General features: G+C 50.6%; 1 protein-coding gene and 1 long non-coding RNA gene across 2 annotated transcripts; one reads left to right on the top strand and one right to left on the bottom strand.

The window, feature by feature from the left end:
* The first annotated feature begins 13 nt into the window (after positions 1-13).
* On the top strand, positions 14-13,855 carry MRRF (mitochondrial ribosome recycling factor). The gene is made up of 7 exons (XM_068210992.1): positions 14-104; positions 919-1,118; positions 1,369-1,524; positions 2,711-2,829; positions 5,622-5,713; positions 11,159-11,318; positions 12,750-13,855. Exons 2-7 carry the CDS (start codon positions 944-946, stop codon positions 12,825-12,827), a joined length of 780 nt encoding a protein of 259 aa, XP_068067093.1. The 5' UTR covers positions 14-104; positions 919-943; the 3' UTR covers positions 12,828-13,855.
* LOC137486063 (uncharacterized) lies at positions 7,365-11,159 on the bottom strand. Its single transcript, XR_011005566.1, has 2 exons — positions 10,021-11,159; positions 7,365-9,015 (listed from the first exon to the last, which is right to left on the bottom strand). It is a non-coding gene; the product is annotated as an uncharacterized lncRNA (long non-coding RNA).
* Positions 13,856-14,559: the final 704 nt, after the last annotated feature.

The raw sequence follows: 14,559 nt of genomic DNA, 5'->3' as shown, positions 1-14,559 counted from the left end.
GCTCCGTCCCCGCGCAGGCCTCGCCCCGCCCTTGGCGCCGCTCTGTGACGTCACGCGGCGGCCCGGCCGATGACGTTCTCCGGTACGCGCAGGGCTGCGCTACGGTGAGCGAGGCGGTGGCGCCCGCCCTCCCCCGCCTTCCTTCCCCTCCCCTTCGCCGCCCCCGGGCTCCGATCCCGGCCCCCGATTCCCGATCGCCAGCCCCGATCCGCGGCCCTCGGCGCGGCTTTCCACGGGGCACCGGGGCGAGCGGGCCGGGGCGTCCCGAGCGGCGGCGGGGGCGGGGCCGCCTGGGGGCGGGGCCTGGGTGGGCGGGGCGGGGCCTGTGCGCACCTGCTCGGGACCGGGACCGGGACCGGGGACCGGGGACCGGGACCGGGACCGGGACCGGGGAGCAGGGGCAGGGGTCGAGTGTCCCCGGCGCAGCGAGCGCCGCTTGCCCCGGTGGCCGCCAGCGGCAGCTCCCCAGTTCCCCGCTGCCCGCGCCGCCGGCTCCGCGGGGCCCGAGTCCCGTCTGCGTTGCCGCAGCTCTGAGCGCTGCAGATCCGCGGCTGCTGAAAGTCCCCGGAGCCCCGAACGGGCCGGGCTGGAATGAACCCGGTGAATTAAGGCGGGGGTCAGAGCTCGTGAGGCAGAAACTGAAGCTGCGGCCCCGCTGATGTGCGCACACCCGGTACCGGGGCGAGCTGCTCCTGCTCAGTGCGTTGGTGTCACGGGCACATCTGGGCAGATGTGCAGAGGCCGTGCGGACACCGCGGGCACGGGCTGGCAGTGAGCCCTGCTCACGGCATTTGCCCGGCGGTCACGGCAGATCCCCAGGGCTGCTGCCCACATCACGGAGCTGCCGCCTTGTCCCCAGAGCTAACACCGAGACCTGAATCCGTTTGGGTTTAGCCCAGCTGCCTTTCTCTCCTCCAGGTGGGTCAGAGCGGAGCTGTGAGCGATGGCTCTGGCGCTGAGGTGCCTCCGTCCTCTCCCGTCCCTGCTGCTGCCTTCCTCCTTTGCCATGGCCAGGGGGCTGCCCCGCGCTCCCGGAGGCTGCCCAGCCCCGCTCCCGGGGGGCTGCAGGCAGTGTGTCCAGCAGATGCTGCTGAGCAGACAGCTGGCTACCAAAAAAGGTAAAAATGGCAGCTTTTTTCACGGTTTTGCCACCTCCCTTTCAATGTTTATACGCGTTTTTATATATTTATTTGTTTTGGCTGATGTGCTCAAGTGGTGAGCTCTTTACTCATTAAAAATACAGTAAGTTTGGTTTTACTTCAGTTTATCTTAGACTTGATTCTAAATCCGACCAGGACTTTAATATCTCCTTTCTACTTTCTAACTAACTTGTCAGAAATAGAAACTAATTTTTTGTGTAATCTGCAGCTAAAGGTAAAGGGCAGAGTCAAGCCAAAGTGAATATCAGTGCTGCCCTAGTTGAGGATATTATCAATTTGGAGGAAACCAATGAAGACATGCAGGCAGTCATAGAAGCTCTGAAAGAAGATTTCAGCAGAAATCTCAATATTAGAACCTCACCAGGTTGGTAACTTCTTTGTGTGATGCTCTGTAGCCTGTAAATAAGGATACAAATCCTAGTAATGGACAACTCAGATTTTTTCAAAATCAGTTTTCTTTTTCTGGAGCTATCCACTTGGCAACCAATTCCTACAACCCTGACATCCCAGCCAGAGGCTTTCTTCACCCTGAGCTTGACCAGGAAGGATCCATTTTTGTTAATAGCTTCCTGGAAATAGCTTTTTTAAGTGGGAGATGTCAAAAGTGTCTAACTGAACTGTTTGCAGATGTGATGAAGAAGCAGGTTGTCAGCTAATGGTGCAGTAGGGCAGGAAAAATCCAATTGCCATTAAATTATCCTTTTGGAAATTGCCATTGGGCTGGTGTCTGGCATATACAAATCTTTTTCTGCTGTGCCTCTTTGTGGTCAGTAACTTGTACAAGACTCACTGATGGGTTCTGTGTTTTAGGAAGAAATGTGAATGTGTTTGCCTAAGCTGCAGTCACTATAACACTCTGAACATAGGCATTGGTAGGCGTATCAAGTTTCAGGGATAAAATTTAACATTAAACAATGACCAAATTTGAATCATTCACCACCCCAGCTCTGGCAGGGGCACTTCTGTCTTTAATGGAGCTGGGAAGCGTAACTCAGTCTCTTAACTATTTATTTTAACCATAGGTATTTTTTTTGATTGCACTGATAAAGTACCTCCTGTCCCATGTGCCTTTTGGCCTGTTGCTCAGGGAGAAACTGAATACTTTAAATTAGGCAGTGTACAACACCCCTCTGGGGGCCTGGAAAAATAGAGGGGTTTGAGACAGCGCTGCTAAGTTAAAGACAATATTTGTCTTGATTTTTATACCAACATTTTTATTTTCTTTAAGTTGCAAGAATTAAAAAATAACCATTTCCCTTTAATTCTTAACAATCCTGCTTAGTTTTCCTATTCTAGTAGCAAAAACAAACAGGAGTTTTGTTTTCATGTTTTTGTGCTTTAGAGCAGCTTTGAAATATTGAACTTATGAATACACAGGGGATGCCTGAACACAAACAGCACCTGAAGTCTGAATAAACACTGTCTTTTCCTTTGTAACCTCTGCATTTTGCATGGCAGAAGGGAAGTGGGACAATGTGGACACGTTTTTCTTTAGCATCACTGCAGAGAGTTTTGTCACACTGAAGCTCCCTGTGTTTGGTTCTTTTGAGGGGCCCTGGATCACATAACTGTGATGACAAAAGATGGGAAGTTTCCGCTGAACCAGCTGGGGCAGATCTCACAGAAGTCACCGCAGCTCATGATAGTGAACATGACCAGTTTTCCTGAGGTGAGGACACACTGGGAGGGGAGATAATTGCCACAGGAACAAACAGGTTGATGCTGAGCAAAGGAGCATTTAGACAAAATCAGTCAAACGTGGCAGGGCTGCAGACTGGGGCTGGGCTGTGTCACTTTGAGCTGACACAAAACAGAAGGGGCACTTTGCTGCTGACAGCAGCTCCCCAGCCCCTCGTGGCTCCCAGAGCAGCTCACCTGCAGCAGCTCGGGGTCAGAGGAGAGTTGCTGAGTGCTGTGGTTGCTCTCAGGGTTGTATCCAAGGAGTGCCACAGTTGCAGGGGTTTGCTTTGCAGGCGCTTTCCCTCAGTTGGACCTGCAAAACAACACGAAGCACCATGGACCAGATGCCTGGATTCACTGTGCCCTTCCAGCCCTCCCCATTTCCCATGCATTTTTGTGAAGTCTGAGCATGCACACACTCACCTGGACTGCACACATGGCTGCAGTGCTGTATCAGCCTCGTTGTATTCATTTCAGTTCCTTGTCAAGACGTGGCCATGCACAGAACCAGACGCGTAGTTGGAATTTGTGCTGGGGACTTCATCAGACGCCTCTGAAACTTGCTTATGTATTACCAGGGCTGGTGATATCCCTGAGAGTTCATGAGAGAAGCTGTGATGGAGCCTGTGACCTTCTGAACAGCTTCCCTGGCAGGACTGAGCTGGCTCATGCTGAGTGCTGTCACAGAGCTGGACTTGGGCACTGCTGAGCTTGGCCAGCTCCTCCCTTGGCCTTCTCCAGGTCAGAACCCGAATTAAGGGCTCTGGTTTATCTTCTGTGAGAGACAAGTTCTTTTAATTTTCTGCAGGAGCCTTAGACCTGCCCCTGAAGGAGGCAGCAAATCCAAATCCCAGCTCAGATCAGCTCAGATCATGCCCTGGTGGTGCCCTGCAGCAGGTCCCAGCGACAGAGCTGGGCACAGGGCAGCAGGAGCGAGCGCAAGGTTAACAATTCATCCTGCTCCAGGGCTGGAGCTGCGCCAGGGCTTATCTCTATTTATTTTGCAAAGGCTTTCCCCAATTAATTAAGTCAGCAAGGTCTCAGAGGAGGTCAGTGCAAGGCACTTGATGCCTAAGTGTTTCTTAGAGTGTATCCCATGTGTATAAAGGCTCTGAAGAATGGAGGCCCCTCATCAGCGAGGTCCTGCAGAGTGTCGGCGCCGAGAGGCCAGGGAAGTCCCTCCATGGCTTATCCCGTGTCCAGGCAGGAGCTCAGGCTGAGAAATGGGCATGTGAGAAATTAAATATCCTCTAGATAGCATTGCCTACATTTGCTTTCTGTGCTAAAGGACCACTTGAACCATTTCTCTCCCTGCAGTTGCTATATACCCATACCTGTTTTGTGATAGATTGAACTAAAACCGTTAGAGACACGATCACTCGATGTCATTATTTACAGAATACAGTCAGTAGTTCATGACACTGAGAAGCAAATAAAATTGCCTGAAGAGTCTGAGAAATAATCATAAAAAAGGACTTGCAGAGCCAAAGTCTGTCTTCCCAAGAGTTATAAAACCAAACAACACTAGGTTTTTAAATACAGTTATTTTTTTCACAGGCTACAAGAGGATGGAGGCAATATTGCAATATTTTCCCTTCTCTCATTCTCCCTTTCCTCTTCTTCTATCTCATCCAATATCCATGCTAAACAACACAGTTTTTACTGAGTATTTCTTTCTTGCAGAACAGGCACTGTCCATGGAATAACACATTGACATTCCTAACGTGCTGAGATCATTTTGGTTGCATTTTCTCTGCCCTTGCAGTTTCAGGGGACAGCAGTTGTCTCTTGCAGAACACCAGCAGAGCGTTCATTGCATTCAGTGATGTCACACATGAGGGACCTGAACAAATCTGCAGAGCTTTAGTTTGTGCCTCAATTGGCAAAAGCTGAGCTTTAAAAATACAGTCTGAGCTGCATAAATACTGCAGCAGCCTGGAGCTAAAGTTAATGATGGCAAAGAGTATCAGAAATAGTGTCGTGCCTGGTAGGAAATGTGAGTGCCACAGGAAAAAAGACTCCTGGGGCTTGTCAGAGTCAAGAATGAAGTGACCTGGCAGAGCCCTGTGGGTGTTCTTGGCCAAACTCTGCTTTAACCCCAAGGCCTGGCACTCTGTAGAGGTGCACTCACACCTTGTGGCAGGGGTGAAGCCTTGTAATCACCTTACAGTCACCAAGCAAACCTGCCACCCCACCTTCCAAGCACAGCAGAGTGCCAGCCAGCGGCGAGGGAGTTTTGAGAAGATAATCCTCAGTAATAAGCTGTAAAATAAACAGAGCTGGGCACGAGAGCTGGTTCTCAGCCATCTGCTACTGTCCTTCTGTCCTGCGGTCAGGTTGTAGTAAGTGGTTAAGTTCGTTAGGGTTTCAAAGTTGGCACTGGGTGATTTCTAGGGGGAAACATTCAACTGGAATTTTTAAATGCTCAGAATCTTTCATCTCCTTTGCCACAGTCAGGCCCTGCCTTGGGAATTTATTGCGGTTTCACTCTGCGTTGCCTCAAACCATTCAAATAGTTTCAAAGAAGCAAAACAGTTTTCTTTTGTTGTTGCTTCCCTTCCCCTCTCCTCCCTCCGTGCCCCCCTACCCCAATACGAGCGGCCGTAGTTTCCCATTCGGTTTGATCAAAGCTCTCTGCACCAATGTAACTTCCTGATCTCACTGGTAACAGAAGTAAATGTTTCCATGTTCCATGGAGATGGATTGCCAACTATTGACAGAGTTCTGGCATATGGGAATGATTATTTCCTAATTCCCTTTACCTTTTGATCTGTTTTACAGAGCACAGCTGCAGCTGCAAAGGCTATAAGGGAGAGTGGCATGAACCTGAACCCAGAGGTGGACGGGACGGTGATTCGGGTGCCAGTTCCCAAGTGAGTATTGATGCCCGAGCTCGTCGTCATGCAGGATAACACAGAACACTGCAGTGAGTGCCCTTCAGAGGGTAAACAGGCATGATTGCTGTATATCCCCACGCAGCTGCTCTCCAAAGAGCTGTAGTTCAGGTTCGGGAAAAAATCTGCGCCTTTAGAAGTGTCTTGTGAAACCTCTTGGGAGTGTCTGAGCTCTGTCACCACATCTTGGCATCTGATGATTGGTGTTATTTTTCACCTTCTCTCTGCAGAGGAAACTTGGTCCTAGCTGGCTGCAGCACTTTGAAAGAGAGTGCCAAAAGCTTTTGAAACTGTATTGCTTTAATTCGGGGGCTGATTCTTTGCCACCCTGCTCTAAATTCCTGCAATTACACCAGAACAGCAGTGTTGAACCAGTGGTAGTAGGGGAGAGTAGCACCTTGCTGCAGAGAGCACTGAAAGGAACTGATGAAAGTGAGAGGAAGGAAATGTATAGCTTTGACAAGAAATCCGCTCACTCATTTGTGTAATACGCAGTGTGTAACTGGTATGGAAAATTTGGTATGGGGCTGGAAAAGCAGGTTGCCCCAGGCAAGGGCTGAGCATCCCTTCCCTTACCCAACACAAGTATCTTCCAGACCTTGGACAAGGCAGGAGGTGCTGCTGCATCCGTGCTTCAGTGTGGATCAGGAGAAATGATCCTGGCTCTGCCTGGGAATGGGGGTCCACTCATGAAATGAGAAACCTCCCAGCACCTCCACCCGCTGACACACAGAGCCTGTCACAGGGCTGGGTGGCACAAGGGAAATTCATCAGTTCCTGTGGGTGCTCAGACCTTATGGAGCATCTGAATGCCCTGGGCAGGTGTGGCTGGGCATGGTTTCACACCGTGGTAAAGACAAACAGCTCCCACACAGGGCACGCACAAACCCCTTGCACAGGCTCTGCCTTGCACAAGCAGGTGACTTCTTGGCAAAGATGAACCAGGTATTGTGCTGTAAATCTCCTTTAAACATTCTGTGGAATTTTACTCAGCATTTTGATCAGAGAAGTCTAATTGCAGCTTTCCGTTGCTGTCGGTGACAGGGAATGACATTATCATTCTATTTGCTGATTTTCCTTCCCTGTGCTCCCTGCCCTTCCCCCATTCCTCAGGAGAGGAGGCAGAGGAGGAGGAGGGCACCATTATCTTCGTAATTGCTGAGGCTCCCGGGTTGCTGCACAGTGGTTTGATTGTTAATGGGCACTTGGGTCATCCTTGAATACGAATTGCAGGGGAGGAAACTCCAAAACTGCAAATCCCGAGCTTTAACAAAATACAGTGTTTTTAAACAAATGTGTACGGTCTGTCACCATCTTCCATGGTGCTGCAGAGCTGAAACAAGGCTTCTCTTCCCAGGGAAGCTCTGCCTCGTGTGCTCCTGTGTTCCTTTCCTGTATCAGGGAAAGGAACCTTTGGGAACCTCTTGGTCCTTTCCTGGCTGCCTGGAAGTCCTGAGTGAAGGATTTTGGCTTGGGAGCTGTGCCCTGTGGGTCTGCCCTCACTGGCACTCCAGTCTCTTGTGCTCTCTAGCTCCATGTCTGGGGCTGTGGGAGTTTCAGCCACTTACCAGAGAGACAAACAGTTCCAGCCTTTTAAAACCCCCTAATGAAAAAGGCAGGGCAAAGATAATTATAACCCTCATTTACTTTTGAAATTTTTTTAGAAGTTTTGCATTATTTCCAGCAGTTCATGAAAGAATATATGACAGACAGATGCAGTGGAATTGCAGAATTACGTCAGGTATGCAAAATAAGCAACAAATCAGAAATTAAGAGATAATACTAATACTGGTTCTGCAGACTTTGGTTCCTTATGAAGGGAGGCACAGTAAAAATAAAACCAAATCCAAATTGTCCTTACCTGTTGTTATAACCACTCTTCAGTCTGACCTATCAGCTGGACACACATGTGCCATATTTTGCCTTGTGCAGGTCCAGCTGTGCTCCAGAGTGTTTCAACAGAGCACTCAAAAATGGAGTTTGCTTTTCAGTATTTATTCTATCAGTTTAGTTTTTTCAATGCAGCTTTAACAGAAAAAATACACTCGTGTCGTTGGTGTTTACTTCTGCTGCCTGCCAGGATCCCTCTGCTCCCCAAGGCATTCTCCTGTTTGTGTGGCTAGCACTCCATAGGCAATATTTATTTGTTTAAAAAGTAGCCTCTGAGGGTTTAAAAATAAAAATTACAAAAAAAGAAAAAAAAAAAAAAAAAAAAAGAAAACCATCCATGGGAACATTTGTATTGGTTGATCTCTTGGCCGAATTTGACCTGACCTTGTGTCTTTTATGGTATTGCCTCATTTTTAGATTCATCTTTTTTGGACCTATTGTGTTACACTGGATATTGTTTGTAAATCAGTAATATTTTTACACATGCTTTACTGAAAGCCAGATGACTCATTTGAAAGTTTAATGACTCATTGTGAGCCTTTTTTTTCCCCTTTGCCCTTTAAGAAATAAGCAAAGATACCTACTGTGGGGAGAGAGGACCAAAAAATTTCACTTGAAAACACCCCAAAGCTGTTCTGAGCTGCTCCTGCTCATCGTCAGGAGCCTGTGTTTTATTGAGCAATAAATGTTGCACCCTGTGTTTATCTGCAATTGTGAATGCAGAGTGTTTAGTTTAGCCTGCTTTCCTTTAACTGATCCCTCTCCTTCACAGGAAATTCCTGGTGTTGGAGGTACAGGAATCGCTCTTACCCAGAGAAATGTCTTGTGTTGATCTGAGCTGGGTCGTCCTCTCCGAGGGTCTGCTCTGCCACATGCAGGGGTGGGACATCGAGGGCTGCCGGGCTGGGGGAGGCAGAAAAAAAGATATTCCTCAGAAAAAAAGATGTGACCCCCCCCATCATGTCACTCAGCAGGCTTTGCCCTGGGCCAGGCAGGACAAGGCTGTCCCTGGGGGAATGGCAGGGATTGACCCTGCTGCTCCATGGGCTGCAGGGGAGGGCAGCTGGGTGGGACCTTGTCCTCATTCCCTGTCTGACCCCCTTTCCCCAAGTTCACTTCACACTTTGTTTTGGCTTTAAGAGAGGGTAGGGACAATGGTTACTAGACAGAAAAGAAAACATAGCTAAGAACAGTTTAAAAGTCCCAGATCTCAGGGCAGGATTAAAACAACTGTCCTTAGAAACCTGGGGCCTGGCTCATGTTGATGGATTCCTTAACCAGAAACAGCATCTGCTTGGAAAAGTGTCTGTTTCTGGCATTATTGGTAGCATTGCTGAGAATTTACACACAGTCTGGCTGGAACATAAAACCCGCTGAGAAACTCCCCGGCGCTGCGCGGTGATAAAAAGAAATTGGTGTTAATAAAGACAGACAAGGAGGCATGAAAGCTGTGACCCCGTGCCAAGAAGCAGAGGAAATCTGGCAGTGCTGCATAAACAAAAACATTTCCTTCAAGGCTCAGCAGCCCTGGGCAGGCGAGCGATACCCTCGGCACAGCCCGGAGCCGAGCTCGGGCTCCCAGAGCCGAGCAGCCCCGCTGCTGAGCTGCTCCCTCCCACCCAGCAGGGGATGGGAGAGATTCCCAGCTCCCTCCTGCAGGCTGAGCAGCCAGGATTGCCTCCCTGCTTCCCCCCAAAAACGCTGCCTGGGAACACGACCTCACGCAGAGCTGTGCCTGGGAGCTGGCGCTGGGGGTTCCGGCTGTGCCGGGGGCTCTGCCTGGGGAGGGTGGACATGAGAACCCCCAGGGGCATCAGTGTTGGGGTGCAGGGGAACCACAGGGATCCCTGCTCCCTCCTGGTCAGGCATGTGGGCCAGGCTCCAGCCTGTGCTGACCAGAAGCCTCCTGCCACATGCGGTGAGTTAGGCTGGAGATCAGGGAAAGGTTCTTCCCCCAGAGGGTGGTGGGGCCCTGCCCAGGCTCCCCAGGGAATGGGCACGGCCCCAGGGCTGCCAGAGCTCCAGGAGCGCCTGGACAACACTCTGAGGCACTGCGTGGGATTCTGAGCTGCAGGGCCAGGAGTTGGACTCTTCCAGCTCAGGCTATTCTGAGATTCCACATGACATTCCCTGGCCCACTCCCTCCACAGGGTGGGGACAGGCCGGGGTGCCCTGGGTGCCAGGGCTGGGGCGCTGCTCTCTGGGACTGCCAGCTTTCCTGGCCATCCCAAATTCCTGTAAATACTAACTGCTTCTCAGAAACCTCTTCCCTCTGGCACTGTGAAATGGGGATGGCTGCCAGAGACCTGGCTGTGGGGACGGGCTGAGGGTCCAAGTGTGCCCCCAGAGCCCCCCGTAACCCACACCCCTGAGGGGCAGAGCCCAGACACTCTCACCCCACATTTCCTGAGCCCTCTGTGGAAAGAGTCCTGGCCCCAGGGTTCTGGTGACCCAGGCTGCTGCAGCCAATTTCTAAATACTCCTGTGAAATGTTTATTTTGCAGTATCACCCCCATGCATTCTCCTGCTAGTGAGTCTCAGGGAGTGCACCGGGGTTTTCCTTCTCCAGGCAGTCTGGATACTCCAAGAGCTATGAAAATAATTAAAATATTAATGTTAAGCACTAGCAGTTGACAGTGGTCAGCTCTAGGTGCTGGAGCATGACCCAGGCTGAGGGGACACAGCAGCCATTCCTGAGCCTTTTATCCCAGACCCCCTCATCACCAGTTTTTAGTTTGGGATAGAAAGTTGAACATTTTTTTGTGACACCACAGCAGTAACTGGCCCCACATCAGGGGGAGGGCTCACCAGAAGTTCTCCTGGTCTGAGTTATCTGTGGCTTACCATGCCCAGCAGCATCCTCTTGTCAACCCAGGTGTTCATATCATCTTGGTGGGAAATCCTGGTCATGGTGAGCTGGAATGAGATTGAGTGAGAGATAAGCTCACTAGCTTCCAGGTACATAATTCAGGCTCTTCAGCTGCAGGGAGGCAAATCCGAGTTTCAGGAGCAGACATTTCCTCCTGGCTTTGCAGTTTTGTGCTTTTTAGGATGACACTTTTCACTTGATCTTTCAAGTCTGGAGCTGGATTTTTCCTCTTTCCCACACATGCTTTGGCAGCAGGAAGTAAGGAAAGTCTGAACATTTCAAGATGACTTTCAGGCACTGCAGCAAGAACTATAAAGCAAGATTCAGTCCAAGATCCCCAGCTTAGGGCTGAGCTGGAAATTTTCCATTCTAGGTTCAAGACTGCTTCCTTGGAATGCTGTGCAGAGCTGGAAGATTTTCTCAGGTGGACCAAAGCAGAATAAAAACGTGTCCTGAGCTGTTCAGTCCCTCTGCCCTGAGGCACAGTGTCTCCACACAGAGCCAGCTCCATCTAAAACCAGCAGCTTTTGTGTGTCCCTGGGCAGGACAGCACCGCTTGGAGAGGATCACTCATTTACCAGAGTCCTTCACAGAAAATAAATCTGTCTGTGCTACACATGACACTGCTTTTCCTTTCAGTGTTTTCCCTCTCCTCTCTCTCCCAGGGTCACGAGGGAGCACAGGGAGAGCCTGGCCAAGCTGGCCAAGCAGTTCACCAACAAGTCCAAAGAGGCCCTTAGAAAGGTGAGAAGCAAAAGCATCAACCAAGTAAAGAAGTCCAAGAACAAAGTGTCAGAAGATACCATCTGGCTGCTAGAAAAGCAGGTAATTTTTCTTTCCTTCTGCCGTGTTTTGGTGTCCCACAGCTCAGTGGTTTGTCCCAGCCCTTGCTGACAAATCCTCAGCACTGAGAACCCAGCGGGGCAATGGACAGTCCTGGGCTGAATTCCTGGAGCTGGCAATGACATTTATATCTGCTTTTTCTTTGTGAGACTTGGGGCTTCAATCTCAAAGCCAGATTTAGAATATGAGCCGTTGTAAGCTGACACAGGGAAAAAGAATTGCCCAAAAGCTTTTGTACTACAAGGGATTGTTGCACAAACCAGCAGAATTTAGGGAGCAAAACAATCCATGACCATGGCTGTACCACCGCTCGTGCCATGCCTGGCCACTGCAAATGTGTTAATGAGTATTGCTCCAGTTGTTATTAATGAAAAGGCTTGCAAGATTATCTCTGTTCTGAGTTTTTGGCTCCAGTTCAGGAAAATACTTAAGCACATGCCTAATTCCCTAAGAGCAGATGTCACTAAAGTCAATTACTTGGGCATAAACTCAGGCACAAGCCTAAGTGTTCTGCTGAATTGATGCCTCTGAAGGCAGGCCATTACTTCTTAGCTATTTGTTTATTAACAGCTAAAGTTAGATACATTGCAAATGCTCTGGGACAGTTCTGTGTGTGCTCACAAAAATAAACATCGATATACAGAGCGTTTGTGCAAGCAGGAAAAATGGCCATGCCATTGTAACCAAATCCTGCAGGAAGCCTCTCTCCCAGAGCACACAGATGGTGTTCTGCATTGGTAGAGGTAACAGCTCCAGTGGAATTCTTTTCTTGTACCCAGATTTTTCATTATGAGCAAAGGTCATTGCCAGACCTTGTGGACAAGCAGGCCTTGATGCCATGAAACCAGTGCATAGCAGCTGGTGTGCTCCAGCCTTTACCTGCCTGTTTTCATCCCTTTTGCATACTGGCCATGTCCGTCTCTTGTTACCAAGAGAGCTGATCCCTGGACAGGGCTTGTGCAATCACCATTTTATTTCTTTTTACAAGAAATGAACAGATTGTTAGGTGATGTGTGAATTCCTGCCATGTGCACAGGACATTACCTGTGAGTCCCTGAAGTGCTGCCAGAGGTAACAGCCCCTCTTCCCTGCTGCCAGCACCAGCAGCTCTGACTCTGCCCTGGGGCTCTCTGTTAAACCTGACCAAGCCACTTGTGCAGCTCAGCCAGGAGACTGTGTGGGCATCTCTTTTCAGAGCCTTGGACCAGGCCCTGCTCACAGTCCAGGTGCCACGCTGGCACAGATTCCCTGAGGGCTGGTGGGAACCCCCAGGAAGAGCCAGTTACTGCCCCAGCACTGCTGGGGTTCTGCTGGCACTCCAGGCTTCGTTCCAAAGGGTGGTTTGGTCACTCCTTTCCTTTTAAACTGTGGCATCACCTACACAGAGCTCTGATTTGTACTGTCTTGCCACAGATCCAGCAAATGGCAGATGAGGCCGCCACGGAGATGGACAAGCTGCTGGCAGCAAAGACTAAGGAGCTGCTTGGATAAACACCATCCCAAGGGCCACACTCACTGCCCCTGGAGCAGGAATGGACTGCCACAGCCCCAGCACCCACCCCTGCCCGGGGCCAGCAGCCTCAGGGATGGGCTGGAGGGAGGGGGGAGCTCTCCTTGCTGTCCTTTATCCAGCTCGGAACAGAATTGGATGAAGTGAGATGGAAAATAAAATAATCATGAAGGAGAACTGGAAACTGCTGGAGGCACAGAGGAAGGACTGCCCTGCTCACTTTGTGCCCCATCTTTGCCCCACACCTTCAGCCCCCTGGAGCCAGGGCCACCCACGAGAGGAACCTGCCTGTCCTGCTGCAAACCTCAGCATTTATTTCTGCTTGAAATAAAGTCAAAATGAGGTGTGGAGCAGCAGCCTCACGACAGCCAGGTCCTGGTTGCTGTGTTCCCTTGGCTCACGTGTTCCAAAGCAAGCATTTGCCCTGTGCCACGGCAGCAGGGTGGGAAGGGATGAGGGATCTCACCACAGGGTGGGCAGGGGCTCTGTGGGGAGAGAACTGAAACCAGTGCTGTCAGCACAGCTGCTTTAGCCAGGACTGAGGTGACCTAAAGCCAACGCAGGAACTTCCCAAAAGCAGCATCTGCCTCCCCAGCCATGTACAAAACGCCCGTGAGTCTCCGGCACCACAGCTGAGGGGTTGGAGGAGGTGCAAGCAGAGCAGGTCCTGAGCTCATGACACAGCTCAGCTCCTCACTGTGAGCAGGTACTTCCCGAGGGCAGCAGCGGCCTCGGCGGTGGCAGGAGCAGGAAGGTGGTGGCAGCCCCCAGCCCTGCTCCCAAGGCATTTGGGTTCAAAGAGCACCGAGTGCTCTGCACTCCTTAAATAAACAACTCCCCAAAAGTTAGTTTGTGTGCCGTGGGGAGGGGGAGGAAGATGAAGGATTTGCTCTGCTAGGGCCCCACATGTCAACAATTTCTCTGCTTTGTGTATTTTGGCCAAAGCCCTTACCATGATAAATGAATAAAGGAAGATGGCGAGCCCAGGGCGGTTCCACAGCTCGGGAAATTGCTTTCAGCCGATTACTGGATTTCTTTTGACATTTATCAACTGGGCTTTTTTTTTTTCTTTTTTTTTTTTCTTTTTTTTTTTTTTTTTTGTCATTGTTGCAGCCTCAGCATCCCCACAGCAGCCTGGGCTGGAAGGGTTTCCCTGATACCTGTCCTGGAGCAGCAGCTCCACAAAGCCAGGGCAGGTGGAGCTGGGAGCTCCACAAAGCCAGGGCAGGTGGAGAACTGCTGCTGCTCATGGAGGCTTCTCCAGCCTCTCCCCATTCTCCAAGCCCTTGGGGTGGTGGCAGTGGGCTGCTGGAGGCAGGCAGTGGAGCTAAGGGGGTCATGTACCTGGGAATTTCCCAAATATTTACCACTACACAAAGAATAAAACGTGCGGTAAAACTATCCTGGTGCTGGGCTGGGCACAGAGCTGCCTGGATGGCTGGGAACCCATTTACCTGCATCCTCCTCTCACCCCTGTGCCCTGCATCAGCCAGGAGCAGCCACAGGGCCCACAGAGACTGCTCTCAGCCCTGGTACCACCAAAGCAGGGCAGACAGGACACGAACCTGGGGAGCTGTGCCCCCACTGTCCATCCTGCTCCCTGTGGGACAAACAGAAAAAGAAGCACAGCCCCAGCACCTCCCAGTCACACAGAACCACAGCAGAACCACCCAGGAAGAGAGAGGATGGGCACTCACCACTGGCTGGCTCACA

This window comes from Anomalospiza imberbis, chromosome 21 (assembly GCF_031753505.1).
Source record: "Anomalospiza imberbis isolate Cuckoo-Finch-1a 21T00152 chromosome 21, ASM3175350v1, whole genome shotgun sequence".
NCBI classification, from domain to species: Eukaryota; Metazoa; Chordata; class Aves; order Passeriformes; family Viduidae; genus Anomalospiza; species Anomalospiza imberbis.
Note: the sequence above shows the minus strand (reverse complement) of the source record. Positions and strands in the feature narration are given on the sequence as shown.

Bases quoted from the DNA above. Each gene is read 5' to 3' on its own strand.
- MRRF (XM_068210992.1), top strand. From the start codon at position 944: ATGGCTCTGGCGCTGAGGTGCCTCCGTCCTCTCCCGTCCCTGCTGCTG. The intron at 5,714-11,158 runs GTGAGTATTGAT...TCTCTCTCCCAG, and splicing joins ATTCGGGTGCCAGTTCCCAA to GGTCACGAGGGAGCACAGGG. The intron at 11,319-12,749 runs GTAATTTTTCTT...GTCTTGCCACAG, and splicing joins TCTGGCTGCTAGAAAAGCAG to ATCCAGCAAATGGCAGATGA.